The sequence below is a fragment of the Trichogramma pretiosum genome, unplaced genomic scaffold (genome assembly GCF_000599845.2).
Source record: "Trichogramma pretiosum strain Unisexual culture from Peru unplaced genomic scaffold, Tpre_2.0 scaffold18, whole genome shotgun sequence".
Lineage (NCBI taxonomy): Eukaryota > Metazoa > Arthropoda > Insecta > Hymenoptera > Trichogrammatidae > Trichogramma > Trichogramma pretiosum.
Genome location: NW_019641681.1, coordinates 2,105,122 through 2,130,332, shown reverse-complemented (window position 1 = coordinate 2,130,332; position 25,211 = coordinate 2,105,122). Strand labels below are relative to the sequence as shown.

The following is a 25,211-nucleotide window of genomic DNA, read 5'->3' as shown; positions in this document are numbered from 1 at the left end:
TTTCGCGTTCGAACGCGCCCGGGGGACACGAGAATGAAAATAATCTAATTATTGGTGAAAACGATTATAGTAATTAGAGAGAAAGAAGCAGAAGATCGCCTTGGGCTCTCACTTGGTATGTGTATACCATCCATCTCCTCCGCCGGGGTCTCATCCATCTGCCCAGAATGTTTAAGCGCACGCAATCCACGTGCTTTATGCGCGCAGAGCGTGGATATATATGCGGCTCGCTCCCCGCGAAAAGATATATACGCGATACAAATGAAAAGGTTTCGCTATATAGAAATGTTGATGCTTTTTTTCTTCGCGGAATCGCGAGCAGCGTGCGCGCAGACAGAGCGAAGGTACCCCAGATACTTTTACTGCGAGCTGATATACACTATGATTACTCGCGATTCCTCGCGAGTTGGGCTCTCTTTCTGCCTCTTTTTCATCTTATTCATAACTCGAAAGGTTCAATTTTACGATTCCCGAGATTCTTACGTTTTTACCAAAGCTTTCTTGTGTGCCTCTCTGCACGCGAGCAGAAATCGAGTAATCTGTTATCCAGAGAGAAAGAGAGAGACAGAGAGCTCTATATGTAATAAAAACGACGATAAAAAAAAGTAAGACGAGCTACGGAGGCCGCGCGCGTACATAATTGGATAATTGTTGCTGAATACGTGTGTATACACGGCAGCTCGGAGAGATTTTTTGCAAACGCGCGCAGCGCGCATATCGAGCATAAATACTCATTTTCAAAGAATGCAAATCGAAAATTACGAGATGTAAGAGGTGTATCTCGAAATAAGATGCGTACGAGCGTGAAGACTACATTTTCAGTATATTAAAGCAGCAACTGAATAGAAATACGCATTTTTATTCGAGGAATTCTGGTTCAAATTTAAACTGCTTGTATGCATTGATTCGCGAACAAAAACGAAACGAATTTAAATCAATAATATTATTGTAACTGCAGTTAAAGAGCGAGAAGAAAAAATAGAGAATGGAAAAACCAACAATGGCAAATAATGGCTTTTGACGAGCTGAACAACCAGCCCAGCACACAATTAAAAAAAAAACAAAAATCACAAGCTTCCTTAGTCAATAACATTGTCCGATTTCGAAATTCGCCATCGAGCCATAAGGCAATGACTAAGTGAAAAAAATACCCTCACGTGTGTGTTCGAACGAACAACTAAACGAACCCGTGGGTTCAAAGTACAGTGGTCGCCGCTTAAGAGAATTGCGCTTAATAGAATACGCCGGTTAAATGAATCAAAAATCCTAACAATGATTTTCCCGTATCCTTATACATGTAAAATTCACCGCTTAAGTGAATAAACTTTTCGCTTAATAGAATCAAATTTAGTTTGAAGACGATGTTTACATTCAATGTTGTTGTCGATTAAATACAAGTTTCATTGTCAGTACTTTCTCATAGCACCGTCGGTATTACATGCTCATAATAATTAATTGTGTTAGTGATACAAGTATGAAAAAATCATCAGCTATAGTNCTACATCAGATCAAAGAAGCTTGGTCTTATGTATCTAGCGAAACGATAAAAAATTGTTTTAGAAAGGCTGGGTTTGTTAACGGAACTAATGAAATATGTAATATTTCGAGCAACGTTAGCTTGAACGAAATTTATCCGGAAGATATGACACATGAGGTTTTTGACGAGTGGATAGATATTGACGAATGTCTAGAAACCTCTGGAAAGCCAACAGATGATGACATATGCCAAAAATTGGACACAGATGAATCAGAAATTGAAGAGGAAGATGATAGTATAGAACCCGCACCTAATAATCTAGAAATGTTTAACGCATTACAAGTCTTGAGACGAGGAGTTCAACATCGTTCGAAATCCTTTGAAGAGTACTACAAATTTGAAAAATTTATTTTCAAAATAATTGACCAAAAGAAAAAACAAACCAAGATAAATGACTATTTTACTAAATTATAATGGTGTCACATATGATTTGAATAAATATTTAATAATAAATAATTTATTATATAAATTATATATATATATATATTCATTTATAATAATAAATTATTTATTATAATAATGCATAATTTCTCGGATTCAAAGTTATTTATAAGTTATTGCAATCCCTATCGGATAGTAGAATCATCCGCTTAATAGAATGAAAATTTTTGTCACACAGTGATTCTCTTAAGCGGCGACCACTGTATCTCTTTACATCGTATAGGACTCTAGAAAGAAGAACAAAAAATTTCAAACCAATCAAGGATAAAGAGTAGGACGAGAAAAAATTATTGAGCATTAGAATCTATGCTGGTTCGATAGTAACCAGAATTACATAAAAACAACGAAGTTTGGTTGTGTTGTGTAAACTAAAAAATAGGATACTTTTAAGATAGAACTACAGAAGTTTAAGTGTTACAGGAATTCAATAAATGCTTGTGCAAACACAAATCACTACTTCTGTATTAGTTTAGACTGCATTGGGACTTTATTAATGAAAAAATATTTCGTCTGTTCAAACAACTGCTAAAACATGAAACCCTTCCTACACTCCATCATAACGAAGGACATCATCTAAAAAAAAATTCATACATTTTAGTCATACGTAATCATTAAGTCATCGTAGTTCAGTCACACTGCTTATCTTTCTCATAATGGCACTTATAAATTAGCGAACAGCGAGTAAAATTACAATTATTTTTTGTCATTTTTCACGTACTACAACTGTAATCGTATCTAAAATTACACGTACAATTTTTGACTAAATATTTGCACCTCCAACTCGTTATCTCTTTCGTAGTCTCTTTTAAATTATCTCCAGTAATGCTAAAAGACCAGAGCGTGTATATAACCTTCGTTATCGTATAATAAGATCATTTATTTCCTCATGCATCCTTACAAATCGTTCGTCGTTGCCATTATTTTAGCAATTAATGAAAAATATGGCCTTATTGTCGTAATGGATTATTACGTACGGGGTAAAAAAAAAACTTCGTTGAATATAATTAATAACGAATGAATTTATGGATTAATTTAAGCCTCAATCGCAATTTAGCAGAAATTTGCAGTCGCTCGTTCGCGCCGCGGGATGGGAATAACTAAAAGCCCGAATGTTATAATGCCGTACAGCTGTTCTAAAGCAGGCAGCGAGCATAGAATGATATTCCTCATCTCTCTCTCGCTCGCTCTCCGGTTCGTCTTGAGATTTTAATTAAATTTGGACACTGATCGTGATTAATGATAATTTTTCGACCGCGCTCGACGCGGCGCTTAGTCATGCCCATCTCTTTTGTGAGAGCCCCGTGCCCGAGCCAAGTAATACATGACTATTTTATCTCTCGTTAAATCTTTATAAATATTTCTAAAACCATTTTTTAACTTATTTTTCTCGTCGTTATTTTAATTTGCAGACGATTACGTTAGTACATGTAAACAGCGTGTTCGTATAAATTCAAATTTTAACCTTTTCGCGTTATCACATAGAGGTATCTGTATCTGTAATCGATCACGTATTAGTCGATCACCTATCACGTATCGTCACATCTACTTGAATTTACTTTACTCTTTTATGCAAGAACACTTTACGCTAGAATTTTTGGTTAGAGAGACAAAAACTCACATGATTGGAAAAAAGTTTTTTTTTGCGAAAAAAACTCAATGTCTTTCATTTGACCTTTCTCGCATTTTCACAAATAGAAAAAAGGAACACATGTTAATTAACATGTTCAATTACCGAGTCATTTGCAATATATCTCGTTTAATTAATGAATTTACCATTTTTTTGAAATCACATATTTTCTTTTTGATTATTTTCAATAATATTAAATTAAAATTATTGCTCTGGAAACCTTCATTTTTGCGTATGCAGCGATTGCACGTCCGATGACCACAGGAAAGAGGATAATTAAATAAACGAGCTATTTGCACACAAGCGCGACAATGGGTTAAAAGGACGGAAAACTTGTTGGCCCTGCGTGGTGGTGGTCGAGGCGCACTAACTCTTTTATGCTTGCGCACACATACGATAGGACTCCGGTACATGCATATAAAGGTGCAAACACATACACAAACATTGGTGCACAAGTCAGAAGAATCTATACGGGTGCGAAAACGAGTTGGATGACATCGGTTTGAAAGTATAAATATAGTAGAGCTGCTCGCTGCACATAGCCGTGCGCGCGCGCGTATAAGCAGCGAATTAATGAGATTACTTTCTGGAGGGCTCGAGACGACGACGACGAGCGAGCGAGCAAGCGCGAGCAAATGAGAAAACCAGTGATTGGATACCGGAAAGATTATAAAGCCTGTAATTAAAAGCTGGTGGCTTTGTTCACCTCCTTTCCTTCCTCGCTTGCTAGCACTGGCTGTACTCTTTCGGTCTGGGCTATATAGAGCTGCTGCTGAAAATTACACAGCTATTATAATAGTAAATTAAGAATAAGTTCAGCGAGGCCACGAATGGGACAGATTCAGCCAGGTGTGAATTTTTGACCAGCAGAGAGAGAGAGAGAGAGGGAGAGAGAAAGATGTTTGCGCGTGTAGAATTTCAAGTGTGTTCTCGCTCTCCCTCTCCTTTCTCTCTCTGTCCGTGGCTCGTTGAATATAACTTTGTGCGCGCACGAGTTCAGAAGGAATTGGATTTCTTGAAAATGCACGAGACATTAGGACTTTGTAGAGATGCAAGCCCACGATATAATCGGCATCTCTCTCTCTCTCTCTCTCTCTCTCTCACTCTTGAGAGAGGACTCTCAAGTCGTCGTCGTCGTCGCGCTCCGAAGCGACAAAGGGAGAAGGAAAAAAAATGAACATGCGGGCGGTACGCGCAGCAGCATTTTCGCTGATGCCTAGTTTCCGAGAACGAGGCCAATCTGTATAAGAACGTGGAAGAGAGAAAGAGAGAGATGCCAAGCGGGATTGAGAAGGTTACCATACAGCTTATTATTTAATATATTTTTTTTAACAGAAAAAAGGATATTATCCTTGAGTCTTAATGAGAAGTTAAACAGTTTTCGGATCTATTCATTAATACCGTGTTTAGTTGAAGTGATCGATTTTGCCCGAAATCGCCAGCTCGCAATATTATAGACTTTTCTAGCCTAACATATATACTGAAACTTCACATAAAAAGTTGACGTAAATTTTTTAAACGATTTCTCATAATTGTTTCAGATTGCCGGACAAGCGAGTAGTGGCCGTCGTCTCGAGCAGTTAGGACCAACAAAGAGCTGAAATAGCGGCGGCATTAGAGGGCCGTCGTTGCTGGGGACAAGTGGAGAGTTGTTTCTACGGCTACAACATCCTCGTGCCCGAGTCCACGGCGCGTTGGGCTCCCCCAGGGGCCCGCGCCCCAACGCCCACCAAACTGGCGAGTGCCTTGGCAGCCGCCGGTATGAACCCCTACCCCCATCACGCCTCGCTAGGGGGCAGCCCGCACCATCCGCCGCCGGGTTCAGGTTCAGCCGCAGCTGTATCCAGCAACACAGGGCCGCCCGGTTCCGGTGGCGGTGGCGGAGGCGGCGGTGGCGCCGAGCCCCCGAGCCATCACGGCTACGGCCAAGCGCCGAATCCTGGACAGGCGGCGGCCGGCAACGGCCCCGCGACGACGCCCGATCATCCTAGTCCGCACTCGCCACCCTACGGGGCCGGTCCCCAGGACGGACCGGTGCCGCAGGCTTACCCACCGCACCCGGGCCAGCCCCAGGGCATGAATTCCAACGGGCACCATCACGCCGTCGCGGCGGCGCAGGCTATGATGCAGCAGCAGCAACAGCAACAGCAAGAGCAGCAGCACAGGCAGCAACAACAGCAGCAGCAGCAACAGTATGGCCAACATCCGCATTTACCGCCACACATGACTGGATATCCGCCGGTCAATCACAACAATAATTGCACGCTCAAGGTAAGCCCTCGATAGTTTGTGAAATAGTCGAATCATGAATATGAAATCCGAACGAACTCTTTTACTGCTCGGTTCTATTAAAATTTCATTCCGCTCTCCGACTAATTGGCCCTCATTTGGCATGGAACTCGTATTCAATGAAAATCAGCGCCGATTTTCCTCGTTCACGGAAAAACGCCCGAGCTCTCGCTTATAATCCAAACAGCCTAACGAAATGCAACAGGCGTGAATTAATAAACGTATAAACACATATATATACACGCATTAGGCTCGCGCTCATGCGATCGGTTCTCTCTCGCTCGAGTCTTTTTGCATGCGCGAGCTCGACGTACGTACGCAGCGTATAATGAGATGCAATTCAACGATAAGCCATGGTATAGCCCCGCGTGAGCTTGCTTATACGGTCAACTTTCTATATCTAATGCTCGTTGTGCACAACACGCTGCGCTCGCGCGGATCTACTATATTAAGCGCCAGTTTGTGAATGATAGCTGCCGTTGCCGTTGCTGCTGCTGGCCATGAGAGAAAGTTGCGGCCGGGCAATCGCAAGTGGCCTTATACGTATAAGCAAGCTTTAACAAAAATCATTTAATGAAACTCTTTTAACGCCTTAACACGCAATTTTACAATTAATAATATTCCCTGTGATTTTCAATTTAGAACACGAGTACATTATGACGTGAGTATCGAGGTCAGCTAATTTAAAATTCAACGCAAAGTCGAGATAACGTTTGACTTTTTTACTCTCGTCAAGTTCAAGTGACTTTAATTCGATAATAACCCAAAAATTCTATATAGCGTAATATGGGTTGTCCGTATATATTGAGCATACGTGACAGTAGTAAACACTAAATACAATACATGCATTGGCACGCTCTGAGCTCCTATTTTACTTGATTTAAATTTTCTACTGAATTAGAGTCACTCAGGTGCATGCAGATATCTTTGACACACGCACACACGTCATATTATCGAGGTGAAAATATTAGAGATTGTGAATATAATAACAATAATAAAAAGAGGCGCGTCACGCGATGAATCGCGAGAGTCCGATCATATGAATGGATAAAGCGCGAGCAATAAAAATCTCCAAATACCCCGCGTCCCCACTCCACCTTTCGCTCGATTCTCGCCAAGGAGCCTCCTCGCACCCGCGATGCATATATGATATACATGGCTGCATGTTATATATGCTCTCTTCCGCCTCGAAGCAAATTGATTTCTTGGTGCGATAATAGTATCCCGAGAAAACGTGAAAGAGTTTTGCGATGATATAAAGAGTGAAATAGAGAGAGACAGAAGTGTGTATATAACGAGGGAGTATCATGTATACGCGAGCATACATACACGCGCGAAAGAATATTCTTAGATGTTTATACACGCAGTAGACTGGATAATCTACTTTTACTCTTTCGTGAATCGCTCGAGGATGACGAGAAAATCAGCTTCGCTTTCGCGTCGTTTTTCCACCGACGAGAGCTGCTGCAATAAGCAAAACGCGTGCATGATGTATGGGGATACCTGCGAAAGCGATACCTATGATTAATGAAATTCTCGCTTTTGATTATCGTGGCATTAATGTGCATTTTTCTTTTATTCGTATTTGAAACGATGAAAATAAAATAGTTTAAAATGTGGTTTTTGAGAAAAGATCGGCTTGAAAGAAGCCAAAGAATTGTACGGAGTAGACACATGTGGAGCCGAAGCTCCAAGGCATTCTCTTACATAAGAAAGTTATTGTATATTTTCGTGCACACACATGCATGGCGCACAACTTTATGAAGGGTGAACCCAATGTATCTAAGGAAAAATTCCACGGGGCCACGGGAGCCTTTAGCGGACTCTCGAGCCTTCCTACATGTCCATTGATAAAAGCGTACAACAATACGGCCATTTACCCCTGCTATGTGTGTGTGTGCATGTGTGTGCACAAGAAAGAGACAGAGTAAGAGCGGGAGAGAAAACGAAAAAATATAATTGAATAATGCGAGCGACACACATACACCATTATATTAAATACACACACGCATGACGCTGCTACTGCTGTTTGCTGCACATAGAACAGCGGTATTGCCGGTAAAATATACCCACATGTATATACACATAACACAAAAGAAAAAACATAACTTCCCCTAAGTTCTCACTCTTCTGGCAATGCTGCTCTCCCCCCTCAGCCGCCCCACCCTTTATCCACGAGCTAGGACACTTTTTATTCACTCTCTGCCCCACTCCACGCGGTCGAGTCGACTCGACTCGCGAGATCCGTGCTCTATTCCGCGATTCTCGGCACAGAGGGGGAAGACGTACCGAACGCACGCACACTCGCTCTCAAATATACATAATGTATGTGTACGTGTGTATATATAGAGAACGAAGGGGCCCGAGTGCCTCTGCTGCTGCTGCTGCTCCCCTCCACCTTTCAACTTAGTAGCTTACCTGTTGGCCGTTCCTTTCTTACAACATATACGAATACACACAGCCGTTTCAGTTGGGCCTTGACTCTGGTCGCGGTGGCTTAGCGTCGCTCGAGCTCTCATTATCTTTTGGTTTTTTTTGTTTTTCTACCGAATTGATGAGTTGCTTCTATCTAGTTCCTGGTGTTATTTACCGGTGTTATTGTATTCGTGCGTGACATTCTGTCTGTCATCGCGTTGCTCACGTCAAAAAGCCTATCACTTATGAAAACAAATCCATTTCGGAGTTTTTAAAGTGGGCATCACGAAGAGAATATGATCAAGCCGTACTAGGTCGCGCGTGCGCATTCGAGGCAAACAGTCTCGTTGCTCCTCTGAAACGCAGAGTGAGGATAACAGCATCGTGATATAATTTTGTGGTTGTTCAAAATTGATGTGCTTTGATGTGCATTTGTGTGTTTGTGATTTAAAGTGAATTTGATTCCGTGGTTGTAGTTGTTGTTGTTGTTCTGTGTCAAGCAAAAAGTCAAAAACTACAACAGCTCAATATGACCAGCATGGATCTGCAGCATCACTTCAACATGCCGCAAAGGATGCATCATCATCAGATGAAATGCTTCCCAGGCGACAGAATTGTAAGCAAAATTAGTGCTACAAAACTAGTGCAGAAGGTGAGGTGTTCGGGCAACATAAAGTTCGTGTGTGTCTTCTTTTTTTTTTTTTTTTTAATTGTTCTTTTCCTTCCTATTTATTTGAGCAACAGTTGTGTTTATCGCGAGCGAATGGAAAAAAAATTATAAAAATATGCTCACTCGAGGTAAGAAAACAACAAACACATTTGCAACAGTGACGAACAGTGCGTGCGAGAAAATATCGCCAAACGATTTCCACTTGTGCACATTTACCGTGACAAGTTTTGCATTAGTTTATTTGAATAATAATTGTGCGCAAGGACTTGCTTAATCGTTGAATGACAACACAGCAAACAGCAGCAGCAGCAAATTGAAACTAAGATTGCCGAAGCGTGATGACAGTTTTAAACGCGCGCACACACATAAACAACACACAATCGATTACGTGAATATCTTTTTCCAATCGCGTTTCTCAGTTCCTCTTTTACGAAAGATATACGTTCATAATGAATCATACGAATCAAATCAGGAAATGAAACGGCATTTTATTCGTTGTTGTTTTTTTTTGTACTGCTGCCGCCACCGCCGTCGACGCTGCCACGGTTGCTCTCTCTCTCTCTCTCTCTCTCTCTCTCGCTCTTGCAAGACTGTGCCGTGAGCGCGTGCCAAATGCAATCAACTGCCGCCGCGCGTTTACTCCGTAATATTCATTCAATTAAAAAATTTCCCCGCGTGTGCTCCACCACCGACTATAACGACGTCGACGACGGCGATGCTTCGTCACTTCGAAATTAATATTTTGCTCGTTGACAAACGAAATATATTAAAAATAACGTAATAAACGAAAGTACCCCGCGCGCACATTAACGCAATCTCTGGTAATGAGATTTCGTGCATGCAGCCTCCCTCCCTCTTCCCCCCGGTGTACGAACGATTGCGCGCGAACACATGCACACACGTGTCACCATGCCTTGCGTTATACAGTGTGTGCAACGAGTTTACTTGAAAAATGCATTCGCACAATAATTATCAACTTTCGGCGAACGAGATTAGCAATAAAATCAACCAATAAAGTTCGAGGGATAATTATTTACGGGTATACTCGTCGCGTTTGATATACGTGAAGTAGTAACACGGCGTATAAAAGATTTTAAGCAAATTGCACATATATTTCATTAAAAACAAGCCCTCGGTATTTTGTCACCGCACGCAATTGTTCAATCATCGAATGAAACTTTCGGTAAAAAATAGCCTGCTACAACGCACACACGTACACACAAAAAACACACGCATGACGCGCGAGCAAAAAAATCTTTTCAATATAGCAAGTATTGTTTTTTTTTCGCCCGATTCCGAGATTTATAGCCACTTACGTTGATTATACTGGAATGAGATAAAAGTATCGTAAAAATTACTTTACATTTTAGTGCAGTAGAATCCCTACTATTCACTTTGGATATGTATATGTATAGGCGCGTGCGAGAGCTAGAAGTGAACGAGCATTCGATAATTGGATATTGCATAAGACAGCTATGAGCATCGGCCATAGAGCGTATATATATATTTTACGAATGTTTTAAAAAAAAATCATTTATATATGTATACGCGCTGCGTGAAGGATGATGCGGAGCTTAGCACGCTGCGCGAAAATTTAAATGCGACCCACGACTGCGTGTGTAATTAGCATATTTATATGCCGAAAGAAATTTCTTGTATAACGCTAAAACACAACTCCGAAAATGCTTGTCAAATGACATTTGCCCCAGGAATCATGTGTGTGTGTCTATGCTAATCCACCGCGTCTAGAGGGGAGACATTTTATACGTGTTTAAAATTATTACGCGTGCGTGCAAAATACCACGGCGAACGTACATAACCTCGAATGCGAGACCGATACCACGCTTTCTGCACAAGGAAAACTTTAATAAGTGATAATCGATGGAATGCTTTTTTCACCTGTACTTTTGTAACGCGTTGATCGGTTACTATTACGGTGTTTTTGAATTTAATAAAGATGCCAACACGGGCGTAAAGCTTTTAATTATATAGTTTTCATCGAGGAAAAAAAATATTAATTCATCCCGCCCATTAAAAATATTTTTAATTGACTAAAATATATCGCAGTTGGAATTTCGTTGTTAATTGATGCAATTAGAGTCTACGCGTTAATTTTTCTCAAAGAATACGATTTTTTTCAGCATCCGCTCAACATCACGGATCGATTGTGAAATACTTCACGTGATTGATCGTTCTTGAGATTATTGTTTCATTACACGCGGAAACACACGCGCCGCAGTCATTGACGCAAGCAAAATGCGTAAAGTCCATAATAATTTGTTGTCTCTTTCTCTCTCACTCTCGAGTAATAGCAACAGCAACAGCACGCTGAAAATGCGGAGCAAACACAATCATTCAAAGTTCATTATAAAGGCCAGGCGCGCGCGCGCACGGCACGGCGCGTGCCATTAATGAGAGAGACAATTAGGCGACACGAGCGCTCGCGCACGCGGGGAGGAGGAGAGGGTGTGACAAGTGCACGTGCAAACAAATTTATTTTGTCTGCGCACCACGCGCTCGAGCAATGCGTAATACTCGTTATAATTAAACAAGCGCGAGCGAATTGTTCAACTTGCATTTATAGTTTTTTTTTTCTTTTTTTTTCACCTAACGGGCGAGCGAGCGCGCGCGCAAAAATTCATTCCATGGCGAGCAGCTAGCAGAACTCGAGTTATGATAATGAAAATGACACGGCTCGCGAATCGAGCAGAACGTAACGCACACGCACCGTTTTGTATATTATTGTTGTGCGCGAGTTTAAATGACGTGCCTCGGCTGCTGCTACCACTGCTGCTGCCGCTGCTGCAAATAGTACAGGATTATAATCTCATCCTTGATGACTGTAACTATACGACGACGATGACTATGATAATAATCGTGGGCTTGTGTGTCCCAGCGCATATTCTACAGTTTTTCTGCTGTACATTTTTTTTCTTCTCTTTTTTTTCGTAAGTACTTATTACAATGCACGCACAGTCGAGAAGTATATATTATAACATTGAAGTACCGAACGAAACCAGATCTCCCAGCAGCAAGTTTTATACGACAATGAAAATAGTGAAAACTTTTCAAGTCGAATCTTTTCATCGAGAACCAAAAACCATATTACGATTTTTGCCGGAGAAGAAACTCACCTTGAAGCTCGTACATAGCGATTCACGTTGCATACAGGCAGTTATAACAATAATAATATATAGACGTGCGGCTCATGTTTTTGCGGCAACGGCTGCGCCATTAACAATATGAAAGTCTATATAATAGACGAGCACAATTAGACTTTCACTAATGAGTATAAGAAATAAGTCGAGAGAATCCTCTCCCAAGCGGCAATATAGCAGCGCAGCAATTTTACAAATCTATCTTTCATAAAAATAATCTCATGCTTTAATATAAGTATTTATAAAGTAACGAGCAGCCAAGAATGTTGACTAATCCATCTCTCTCTCTTCTTTTTTTTTCTTTATCCACACGCAGCAGGAGGGAGGCTCGGTTATGTCGACGAACATACAGCAATGCGGTGGATGCGGTAACAGGATCGTCGACAGGTGGCTATTGCACGCGCTCGATCGCTATTGGCATAACAATTGTCTCAAATGCACGTCGTGCGGACTTGCGCTCGCCGAGATCGGACCGTCCTGCTACGCCAAGGGCAACATGATTCTCTGTAAAAACGACTACACGAGGTAAGTGTGCGCTATCCAAAAATTTTACCATTACGATTCCTTCCTTTTTTTTCAAGTACTGGCAAATTGTTATTACGTATATACCGATGTAGGTATAAGATAATGTCTTAATCTCGCGCGAAGCTATATAGAGAGACTTTTTATATATTTAAACACTCGTTCGACTCGAATGGTCAGAACTGCAAAAGAGTCGGTCGTCGCGTTGCTATAATATAAAAGACACGAGAGATCAAGCGAATCTGCAGTACGGCAGCGGCATTGATCGCAAAAAAACACACCCGATCGAGGTCGATTTCACTTCAATCGTCTGCGTGCACCGCCGCGATGACGGCGACGTGACGTTTCAGCGCGCGATTGCAATAGATCCACGTTTTTTTCCGCCTCATTGAAAATAGATTATGCAGATCGATTATTCACTCGTTATGCTATAACACACTGGTCTTTGGGCATATTACACACTGCTGTATATATGTACGCTTTACAGTCACTGACGCGCTGGTAATTGTCCTTAGTCGGCTGAATAAATGGCAAGTTGCGTGAAAGAAAGAGAAAGAGAGAAAGAGGAAGAACGAGCGAATGAGAGTAGTGTATACGTATATGTATGTGCGCGCGGAGCATGCAAAAGTGAGTATATAAGGGATTGGATATAGTAAGGTATAGCCTGGCGGACGCTTTAGGGGAGTCAAAAGAGAGAACAGTTCGTTTCTTTCGGATTCAAGGAATGTTTCAATCAGTTTGATTGAAGGGCTGAGAGAGAGAGAGAGAGAGAGAGAGAAGCGAGCGTGCAAGAGGGTAAACTCAATTTACCATCAGAGAGGAAGAAGGGGATGCTACTGCCTGCTGGCGCTGTGCTTGGTGACGACGACGACGACGACGGCGAATGCGACGAGGAGAGCTGCCGCCGCCGCCGCCGTCGCCTCGTCGGTGGGGAAATGCCGCTGCTGCGGTGGACTGGAAGTAGTTCGTTTCGAGTGATGGGGTAGGGGGCACCACAATCACCGCGGGTAGATGCGTCCAATCACTCCCTACACACATATACACATGCGTATGAACGTGTATAGCCCCTTAAAGTTTCTATATACATCTAGCCTATATATCTATATCTATATATATGCGTGTGTGACTTGGAAATGTACGTGTGTGTATTATATGTGTGTATGTGCGAGAAAGAGAAGCGCATCAATCGCGTCGTCTCTCTGCCTCTGCTGGCCTAGATGTGCAATCAGACCCGATTCTCTCCGTCTCTCTCTCTCTCTCTGTCATCGTCGTCGTCACGATTATGCCAACGTCTGTCTTCCTCCTTTCTCTCCCTGCACACGCTTCTCTCTCCTGGCCGAATACCAAATTCCAGCAATTTGGGAGTAGTGTATGCATGAAGAGGTGGAGAGATAGAGAGAGAGAGGGAGAGAGAGGAGATGCGCGGGGGGTACACTTTGTTGAATCAACATGATTGGGCTCGACTCGCGTGAACACAGGTTGTATATGTATGCAGGCAGACGGGGTTGGGACACGAAGCGACGACGACGACGATGACGACGTGCCCCGTCGTCTTCTCGTGCCGCTTCTGCTGCTGCTTCGTTTCATTCCTGCGGGAAGGAAGAGAAAGATAGAGACAATATGCACGTGGCTTTTTCGTGCTTTCTGACAAAGCTCGCGTGCGCGCTCTCATAGGTTTGTATGCACACAAGCGCACATACATTTAATCGTCTATACGACTCCAAGTAGGCAAGATAAATAATCAATTACTACATCGTTGTGAAACATTGAAACGTGCGTCGCGCGCGACTTTAGCGATGTTCAATTTCGAAATGGATATGTAATGGAGACACTTTACCGAGATCCAGTGCAGCGATACAAATTTAATGTAGAAATACTGCCATAAATTAATTCCTTGATATCAACTGAACGAGAAAAAAATGTGTGCCGAGTCAAGTGCACAATTGGGTTTGACCAGCTGCACAAACGAAAGTGCGTACTTGCATACGTATAGTTTATAGATTTTTATTTAAGCATACATAGGATCGAAACGTATACGGATATGTATAAAAACCATAGTCGGCCGCGTGTGTTGGAAAATTGAAATACACAGCAGAAAGAGCTGGAGTGCGTGTATGAATGTGTACACACATAGGAGGGTCGAGTCGAAGGGGAAGCAATAAGCGAACTCGTACACACGTCGAAAGTCTGTTATATATACGTATACGTATCTGCGTTCGGTGGTTGTAGTAGTAGTAGTATATAAGGTAGGCGATAGGCGATAAGGGGGTGAGTGTGTCTATATATAGAGAATGGCGGGGGTGGAGAGGGGGAGAGAGGGAGCTTCATTAGAGGCAGTTTATTACTGCCTTTGAAGTTGCTCTCTCCCTCTCTCTCTTGCTCTCTCGCTCGTTCGTTCGCGTGTTGCCGTTAAGTCGGTGTGCGGCGCTCGATATCTCTGTAATATCTCTCCCCGTGAGTCCCGAGCGAGCGCGTGCTCTAATCTCGCTCGCGCGAGCGAGGAGAAGTTAATTGCTATCGCGTCACCTTTCGAAGCCGCAAGATCTCACCTATATATATAGCATATTACAGTATACGTATATATATGCAATATATATAACGCGGAGAAAATATATGCAGGACTTTCTTTCCAAGGCGCACGCGGGCGTGCGTGCGTGCAAGGCGTTTTTCGTCTTTTATTGTTTGCCAGAATTGCGCGCGCGGATATCTCTTTAAAGGCTCTGCGCGTGGATATGCATAGCGCGTAATAATGGTATTTAACGAAATAAAAATGAACAAAAAAAGAGGGGGAGAAAAAAAAGAAGCTGGCTTTAGGATGACACATCGTCGAGGCGAAAGTCGTCGTTTTACCTTTGACGCCTACATTATAAATGCCTCTCTCTCTCTCTCTCTCTGTTGTTAAAGCAAATTCACCGAGTGCGCGTGTGTACACACACATGCAACGCGGACACATTGTGTTTCCTTTGACGATACACATATACATACAAACACATACACATGCGGGGGCTAATCCCAAAAAAGCCGCACCACGTAATTATTCCTCTCTCGTCTCCTTTTTCTCTCTCTTCATCGTTCAATGTTATACATACATTCATGCACACATACACACATACACGCTCGGCTATTACCAAAGTTTCCATTCTTTGTCTTCGATAATTGCAAAATCCTCCGTGTTTAAAACTGTATATGTATGCGCGCGCTCGCGCTCGCAGATCAAAGAGAGAAAGAAGGAAAAAAACGAGCGAAATAATCGCGAACGACTCTCGGCTGCAGTATAGTATTTTCCTTTGCAATACACCATTCGATAGGTTAGACGCGCCCGTGTGCTATACGGGCAATTCGCTTAATTAAAATGAATGAAACTCTTGTGTATACGCGCGTATGCGTTTGCGTATATTTACACACATTTGTACACTCGAAAGAAACAGCGGCGAGCAGCTCGACGAATGCGTGTATACAAGCGCACAGACTCGGTATCGTTCCGCGCGCTATTCCCTTATGTTTATCATTAATTTTAATGAGCGGCTAATTATAATACCTTTCAGTGTAATCCGTTTTCGTCCTCGTCGTCGTCGGCTACACCTCTCGTCGCATAATATATCTGCAAGCACGGCTCGCAGGCTTATGAAATATTCAACTTTCTTATCGTTATCAATAAGCAACGTTATACCAATGTGCTACAGCCAGGCACCGTGAGCGTAATTACTTTACTTGTAGAACATGATCGACTGGGTCTGTATACGAGCTTACTACGTTGCAGAGCAGGAACGGAAAAGTGAGCGAGAGTCTGCTCTCCTATATGTACGTTATAACAATAGCTTACGTACGCTGCACGTGTGTGTGAATGTGTATAAGTGCAGTATGGCGAAAGTGCCAACTGGAACACTTGTATTTTTCAATAATGCTACTCTGTGCGCGCGGCATATGCTAACACGCGCGTAGACAGAGAGGTTTTTTTCTCTCTTGCCAGCGTAAAGCGTTTCGAAAAAGCAGCGCGCGCGCGGCTGAGCAGACGAGATAATGAGGGAGCACTTAAAGCACCGAGAGAGGGATGGAAGTTGCAATGTGGTACTTTTATCATTGGCTCGATCGCTCGCGCGCGCGCGGGCTCGCTCGGAGCTCAACTTGGCTAATTGAGAAAAAAGCCATAGTCTGTGCGCAGTGGCTGCTTTATACATACACATGTACATGTATACATCCACGTAAACTCTCTTTCTTTACGTGGGATAGCTACTGCTGCTGCTGCAATGGTGTAAGCGGGCTATAGGCTCTCTTAACGGGTCCCGGGCGCAGATTCTTGTCAGTGTCGCTTCGTTTACGCCATTTCCCTCCATTACCGATCGCACTACGGTCTTCTCTCGTCCACGGCTTTTGCTGCTGCTGCTTCTACAGTGGCTTACCGACAATCGCATTATCAGCCAACAAAGAGCTCGATTACACACTAATGCGACTAGAAATCCGCTCGCAGCCTCCTCTCTTTCCTTTTGGAATTTTCTCTCTCCCTCTCTTTCTCTCTCGAGGGCTCTCTACTTGAACATTTTTTATACGTAATACCAAATGCATTAGCACGACCCTTTGATCTCTTTATCTGTGTACGTAGGCAAGTGTATTTTTAATTCCTTCCGTAAGAGAAAATCAATGTATTCGAAAACGATTAAAAAAGCCATAATGCCGATCGATGATGTTTTTGTGAATGGAGGCAAGCCGCTGCTGTTGGTATTTTCGACACCCGCGCGAGTACACGAGCAACGAGCGTGCGAAAATTCGTTGCGCGATGACGAACTCGCTTATACATATGAAAATGGAACCATTACGGTGAACTTGCGCGTAGACTAGCTTTGTTGATATACACAAAAACGAGAGAAAAAGAGCTAGAGAGAGAGAGAGAGAGAGAGAGAGAGAGAGAGAGAGAGTTTGAGTTTGAGTTTGAGTTTGAGTTTTATTTTGAAACGGACCGTGGGGTAGAACCCCATGTGGCCCATAAGAACAAATATACAAAAGTATAATACAGTCAATTGCAGAGCAATGGTGGTAATATTTACATATCGATCAGTAACAATATTTACAAGCAAAATTAACAATAGAAAGCTTGAGATCGAATGATAGCAAATTTCAAGTATTGAGAAATATTACATATTAGAAAATAATTGAAGGCAGAAAAATACATGAAAAAGACAGCTCAGCTCAACTGGGTACGTGAATAAAATCATGATTTCAAAGCCACTGCATTTAGATCTTCTTTAGTGAGTATTGGTATGAGCTCCGACTGAGGTGATATACGCATGAAGACAGTCAAATTTCGGACGATTGGGCTGGGATACTGGTGATGACGAGATAGCGATTTGGCTTCACGAAGCAGATGATATACATTTTTGGGCCATAAAGGACTCAGAGAAAGATGGGATTCACCGCCAGTATCAAACAGATCCTTATTTCCTATTCTTGCCAGCCTATGTGATTGAGCAACAAGGCCATCGCGCACAATCGATGAAGAGCACTGGAAAACGATGGCACGAGTGCGTTCCTTGACAGAGCGTGGGTTCCTTGGTTTCCAGCTTCGAGTCCCAGTAATGAATCGCTCGTGATGTTTTAAACCCATAGTTGAAAAAGTCTTTTCAAGGACCTTGTCGTCGGAGAGCTCTAGGCCAGATGGCACGCCAGACAATAGCATTTCGCACTGGTCAGTCTGCAGTGAGCAAGGTGCAATAAATCCAGGAATTTTGCCTATAAATTCAGAGCACTCTGCCGTGGCGACTTTCAAATTTTCAAGATCCTTTTTTATTGGCGATTCAGAAAGAGTAGATGACTTGACTTCCTGTTCCGAAACACGACGGTCGAGATCTTTAACCGACGCACACAAGCTTTCAACCTTATCCATAANGAGAGAGAGAGAGAGAGAGAGAGAGAGAGAGAGAGAGAGAGAGAGAGAGAGAGAGAGAGAGAGAGAGAGAGAGAGAGAGAGAGAGAGAGAGAGAGAGAGAGAGAGAGAGAGAGAGAGAGAGAGAGAGAGAGAGAGAGAGAGAGAGAGAGAGAGAGAGAGAGAGAGAGAGAGAGAGAGAGAGAGAGAGAGAGAGAGAGAGAGAGAGAGAGAGAGAGAGAGAGAGAGAGAGAGAGAGAGAGAGAGAGAGAGAGAGAGAGAGAGAGAGAGAGAGAGAGAGAGAGAGAGAGAGAGAGAGAGAGAGAGAGAGAGAGAGAGAGAGAGAGAGAGAGAGAGAGAGAGAGAGAGAGAGAGAGAGAGAGAGAGAGAGAGAGAGAGAGAGAGAGAGAGAGAGAGAGAGAGAGAGAGAGAGAGAGAGAGAGAGAGAGAGAGAGAGAGAGAGAGAGAGAGAGAGAGATCTGTAGAGAAGTGTGGGTTTCGCAGTTCGGCCTCGCGAGCGCGTGCAAAAGTTGCGCGGCACACACCGGCGTGGCGGCAGCTTCGGGAACTCTGCTATATGTATTCGCGAAACGAATGGATTTCACTTCCCTCCTCTCTTCTCTCTGGCTGCACTGCGCTACGTCTCTTTTTTATTACATAAATTTTTTCGTCACTCGTTTTCCTTTTCATCCGATGCTTGTCGGGGCTTCCCATGAATTTTAATCTAAAACGACAGCGAAGCTACGCGTCTGCACTGTGCGTACAGGTATATGTACGTATCGTGCGTATACGCGCGCGGACTTTGTCGAGCTCTCTCGTCGAAAAAAGGGAAAATCGTCACCGAAAACCCACCGGCGTATAGCAACAGGAGCTTGTATCATTTTTATCATTTGTACATTCAACCGACCACGATCAAGCAACCGTCGACGACTGCGACGATTGCTCGTTGATCCTCTTGTAGTTGTACAAAGTATCATCTATGCTTTTTTTGTTTTAGCAAAGTCACATCATCCATTTAGCGGGGTGTCAAGTTTATTTTGCTCGATCTTTTTTCAACATATAACTCTTTTGCGTATAGTACAGGCACGCTATATGAGTTTTAATTAATTATCTTACAAAAAAAGACAACTGAAGTTGAATAATCAGATTTAAAATTATCACATTAAAAAAAATTAATATTAAATGGCGATATAATAAAAAATCCACTTTTATAGTTACTTATATGAATCTGCCATCGCTCCGAATACGTAAAAAATTTGAAATATATTGAATTCAGTGCACTGAAAATACTATTATAAAATTATGCGTCAAGTAATAATTGCAGGCTGATTTATTGGATTTATGCAGTTATTAAGCCTCACACGGTAGAATAACAAAAACTCGATTCCAAATATAGCGAGATTTCTCAAGTGTAGATATACTGATTTAATAAAATTTCTGTGTAATCCTCCGAATGAGCTCGAGGCAAGAGAAGTGCACATTATTTCACATACGAGGAGAGCAAAAGCAGCAACACAGTGTTATAGTACGCTGCATTGTGCAGCTTTGAAAATCGATTAAAACGCGCTCGTGCAATAATCTGCTTTCTCTCTCTTTCTGATGATGCTCAATAAAACATAAAAACCTTTTCTCGATCGTGTTCTCTCTTTGATAATCGCGCGGTGCACTCCGTGTCCATACAGCCACCGAGCTTCAACGAGCAAACAAAATTCTTTATTATATAAGCTGATAAACTTTTTTTTTCTTCTCCCCAAATGAATATCTAACGATGATTCAAGTACACGTGAAATTACGTATAGCATTTGCCGATATACGATGGATGAATAATGGCTATTATTCATAGTTGTGCTCCGAAAAAGCAGTTGGCCAACAAGCCGGCATGATCTCACGCACGAGTTGCGCGATTAATTATATCAAAATTAGATGGCCGCATACGCGCGACACTGGAGGTGATTAATATTTGAATGGCGCGTAGACTGTGGCCGGCAAGTCGACGATGACGAGGGCAAAGGGGGTCGTCGTTGTCGTCGTCGTTGTTGTAACATCTGCAACTCGCTCGTTTCAGGGGCGCACACATACACAGTCACATCACACACATACGCACAGGACACACACACATACACACACACACACACACACACACACACACACGTTCTAGCTCGGTATAGTTCGCGGAATAGTTTTGCTTACTACAATCGAAACTCGACCTCTCGTTAAACGGCCTTACTAACGATGCGCATTGTATGTGTCGCGCAGCGCGAGCTGCTTCATACGCGCGTGCACGTACCTGAGGTTGAACTATAATATCGAAATGTCAAACTCTAGAATCTGTATGTACACTTTGCTCGATGGCTCGATCGTGCCGGCGATCGCATTACCTCGACGATTTGCGGCAAATATGAGCGATTGGGAAAAGTATATTCCTCCGGAAAAGAAGAATAGGATAAATATTTCAAATATACACGGCGAAGAAATAAAAATTGACGAAACGCATTTGCACAAGCTCATGTGTGGTATATGTGTGTGTATTTATGCGTGTGGCAACGGTGGCTGGGCACGTATATGCAGCCTGCAAACAGCTGAGTCTCTCTCTCTCTCTCTCTCTCTCTCTCTCTCTCTCTCTCTCGCTCTCACTCATTCACTCGCGCAGTCGCTTAACGATCCATGAAAATGTCAATCAAGCAACAGTGGGACAACAATAGAGCCGAATTAAGGCCTAAGATTGAATAGAGAACTCGACGTGGTTTACTGATGAACCGACTCATTTTTTTTTCACCTCGCTCATTCACGTGCGCGTTCTCCTTCTCGTCTCACGCGCAAAAGTTTTGCGCGCGTTTTTCCCTCTTTCTCTCGCTTTTTCTCTTCGTGCGCGCAGAGCAGCACCAGCGGCACATACGCGATCGATAAGCGACGCGTCTCTGACTTTTATTCACGTGTGTGCGCGAGACGAATGTTGTTTCATTAACCGCCTAATTGTTAATCCAATTACAGTGAAAGAAAGATCCATCATCAATGGCGCGCGCACTCACACACACACACACACACACACCTATATAACGTATGCGAGAGTTCATAATGAACGAGAAAATGTAAGCGCAACGCACGCTTTTAAAGCCTCGCCATATACGAGTGCACACGGCACGTGTATGTATGTGTATTTCTCTGCGTCTGTGGCTGCGCGAGCGCGTATATATACGTGAAAAACAATTGTCCCTAATGGTGAATGATTAAGCTCTGCCATTATGTATATCTAACGAAAGCAAGTGAGAGAGAGAGAGAGGGTCGAGCTCAAACAATCATGCCAATTATTATATACACAGAGCAATTTTCATTGCGAACTGTGCGCGCGGCGCGCAGGCACCAAGTCGTTTATTAACGCCGACATTTTGATTTGCCTGTCTATATATGTGCCGCAACTCGCAATGTGCGTCGGATGTACATGTTTTGTCTATGTTCTTTGTATTATCGATACAAAGGAATACGTTTTCACTCTGGATTAATGCGATAATATTCGTGGGAGAGCGAGAAAGAGAGAGAGAGAGGGTGAGAGGGTATAAATTGATTAAAACGCCGTTTCCATTTTCGCATGCTCTCGAGCTTCATATACTATTCATATGAATAAGAATAAAATGCGCAACTGATAAATATTTTATAAATTTACGAAATAATGCATGACGCGCATGTACTCTGCATCGAGCTGTTTGCCTATATTATAATACGATTACACTAGACGACGTCATTAGAACGCGCAAATGTATGTGTGCGCATAAAAGCCATACCTATACATTGTGCCACTCGCGAAGTGCTCTGTGTGTGTATATGTGTGTGTCTGCGTTGTCGGAAGTGGTTTTAAAAGATGAATTGCGGTTATTCGTGTACTAGCAAACATGCAAAGACCACTAATAGCTTCCGGCATGGCAAATTGAGTCTCTGCGCGCCTGCGATCGTATCCTAGCTCTATACTGGCAGCACGATGAATATAATATATAAAATTAGTTCAATGCTTTATTTTATTGTGTGCTACTTCGTGTACACCTTCGAGATTGGCTACATTCACACACATAAACACATTTACACAGATGTTCGCAACGCGATGAAAAGAATAATTTCGAAAATTACATTAGTACAGGTAATATCGCAGTAATATGGCCTCTGGTCATTACGCCAGAGTGAGATGAGGTAGGAGCTTCTGTTACATAACGGAGACATCCTAAGAGAAGATAATAATCTTGTGTACGGGCAAGTGTCGATTGGGTCTCGTTGTGTCAGGTAATATACGACGCCGCGTAATGAAACAGTCGTGCTATACATTAAAAAGGCCTGTGGCTACCCATGCTCTTCCGCGTGTAGAACTATACTTGCGTGTTAAAGAATATGTAATTTTCGGATTTTTTTCGATTAAAAATACGTGTTATGTTATTTAGATTTACTTACTTTTCGGTGTAACTTGAGAGGCATTATAGATGGTAGCCCATTAGATAACCTCAGACTAAATTATGCTAAGGCTGTAATACTATCGATCAAACTCGATATTAGTCTTTCTTTGTTCACATTTCATTTCATTATCTATCGTGCGCGAATGATCTGGTGCACGTAGTCACTGTCGTTACACAACGAGCTCCAATTATACAAATAATTTCCCCGCGCTGCATAAAGTTTCATTTGCGCAAAGATTGATCGCGCACATTTGCGCAGGACTCCTCGAACTTTTTCTACTCGTTTAAAATCCCTTTGATAAGTATTAACGAGCACTGTTAGCTCTCCACATGGATGTTTATTCTCTTTCTCACTTTTTCCTGCCTATATGCGCGCAATTAATGTGTATGCTCATTTACACGAAGAATTATGTACCCATCAGCTGTATACACACGCATACACACTCCACGCGTGCGTACGCCAGCGAGAGTAAAATGAACTTAATAAGAGGAGTGCACGCATGCACTATATGTACGCGCGTACATACTCACAACGCGCAAGATAAATTAAAAAAATTTTCGAGTGTCCAGGATAATGTATATTTTCGAATTATTAAATACAGCCGCAACATGATCGACGAGAGGCTTTAATAGTTGCAATTGGATTTTAATTTTGCGTGTATATACTACGAGTACAAGACGATATTATATCGTAAATTAACTCGAACCTCGATTACCTTTTCGTCGTCCTGTGCGCATGGCCGACTTCCATCTTTGTGTGCCAGGCGCTCGAGTCCACGTGTGCGTGTATCCTGAAATAAAGCACAAAAGTTTTGATGAATTTCTGTGTGAGTGTATCGAGGTGAGTGTGTATAAATACATGCGACTGTCGCGATTTATAAGTGCGTAGGACACAATAGACATAAGAAACTAACGTTACGAGGGGCTTTCAAGGATGAAGAATTTTTTCCAACGAATCCTCTTTCGCTACATGGGAGAACTGAGAAAAGAACAGAGAAAGAGAGAAAGAAAGAAAGAGAGAGAGAGAGAGAGAGAGAGAGAGAGAGAGAGAGAGTGCATGATTTGCATTCGCTCGTATACGTGGGGCATGAATATAACAATGAGAAGGGGACCCCATCTGCCGCGCGCCGTGTATGTACGAGGGATCAGTCTCTCTCTCTTGCTCTCCCTTAAAAATCCCAACTTGAATAATCGCACACCGATGCGTATTGGTACTTGTGTGCGTGTGTGTGTACAGTAGCACCTGTATTTTCGTTGATTTTTGTCTTTTCCGCTCGTGCGAGAGAAAGAAAAAAAAGATAAAATAAAGCAGAGATTCAAATCGATGACAAATTTCGACGTTCCATTACATGAATAAACAAAAATGTAGGCATTGTTTAATACCACGCGTGTATAGGACTTGAATATTTCTCCCTCTCTCTCGGAATGTTTGGCGTCTTTTCTTTTACGTATTATGCAAATGAAACTGCGGCCTGGACGGTGTAACACGCACGCGCACACAATCATTCTTGCTTCTTGATCAGGAAGAGTTTATAAATTTCATCCTCGGTTATCTTCGCTTTTATCTCTCTTTCAGACTCAAGACATTGCTAAAGATTTAAAAAGAAAAATTCGTAAAAAAAGGGAAGAGTCGAAGCGCAGCCAGCCTGTATATCGCATCTCGTTTGCGTAGGCTGCTGCCCATAGCAGGTAGAGAGATGGATGCGTGCGGCACACGCTAATGAGGGAATGCATGTCACGCGATAAGGGCTATTTGGCCGAGTGCACATTTCAGGGCAATATTTGATCGGTCGTGATTAAGCAGTACACGCGAGTGCGTGCGTGCGTGAGCGTAGGTAGACTGCTGCAGCGGCAACAGGGATGATGGGGCAAATTCAAAAAGAGAGAGAGAGAGAGAGAGGACAGAGTAAAGCAATTAGTTCATACACCATCCATTGGGCAATTTTAAGCTCGTTCATTTAGCAGCACCACAGCATTTGTAATCACCAATTAATGCGGTCTTGTCTACACGTACTTGTACGTGTTTGTGTGTGTGTGTATAACCGGCGACGATCGCGAAACTGGTATTAAATTAATCCACCGCCGCTACAGCTGCAGCAGCGGGTTAATACGTTATACTGTATCGGTACATATATTCCGCGTTTTTCGACCTACATAGCCAACGTGTAGGTTTATAGAAAAAAAATTACGCTATTTAGATATGGTCGCCCGCGCGGGCGCAATCCCCTCGTTATAAATTCGCCTCGCCCTTTATAACAA

The 25,211-nt window shown here is 42.6% G+C and overlaps 1 protein-coding gene across 2 annotated transcripts in view; it reads left to right on the top strand.

Annotated features, from left to right (window-relative positions):
* LOC106660217 (LIM domain-containing protein B-like) overlaps nt 1-25,211 on the top strand; it is a 79,948-nt gene that overhangs the window by 39,766 nt on the left and 14,971 nt on the right. Inside the window, exons 2-3 of one of the 2 annotated variants that reach the window (XM_014383137.2) lie at nt 5,147-5,876; nt 12,457-12,662. In XM_014383137.2, coding sequence (XP_014238623.1) covers nt 5,367-5,876; nt 12,457-12,662 — 716 coding nt within the window. In that variant the 5' untranslated portion in view covers nt 5,147-5,366. Of the gene's footprint in view, nt 1-5,146; nt 5,877-12,453; nt 12,663-25,211 lie in introns of both variants that reach the window. The other variant, XM_014383134.2, reaches the window with a different exon arrangement.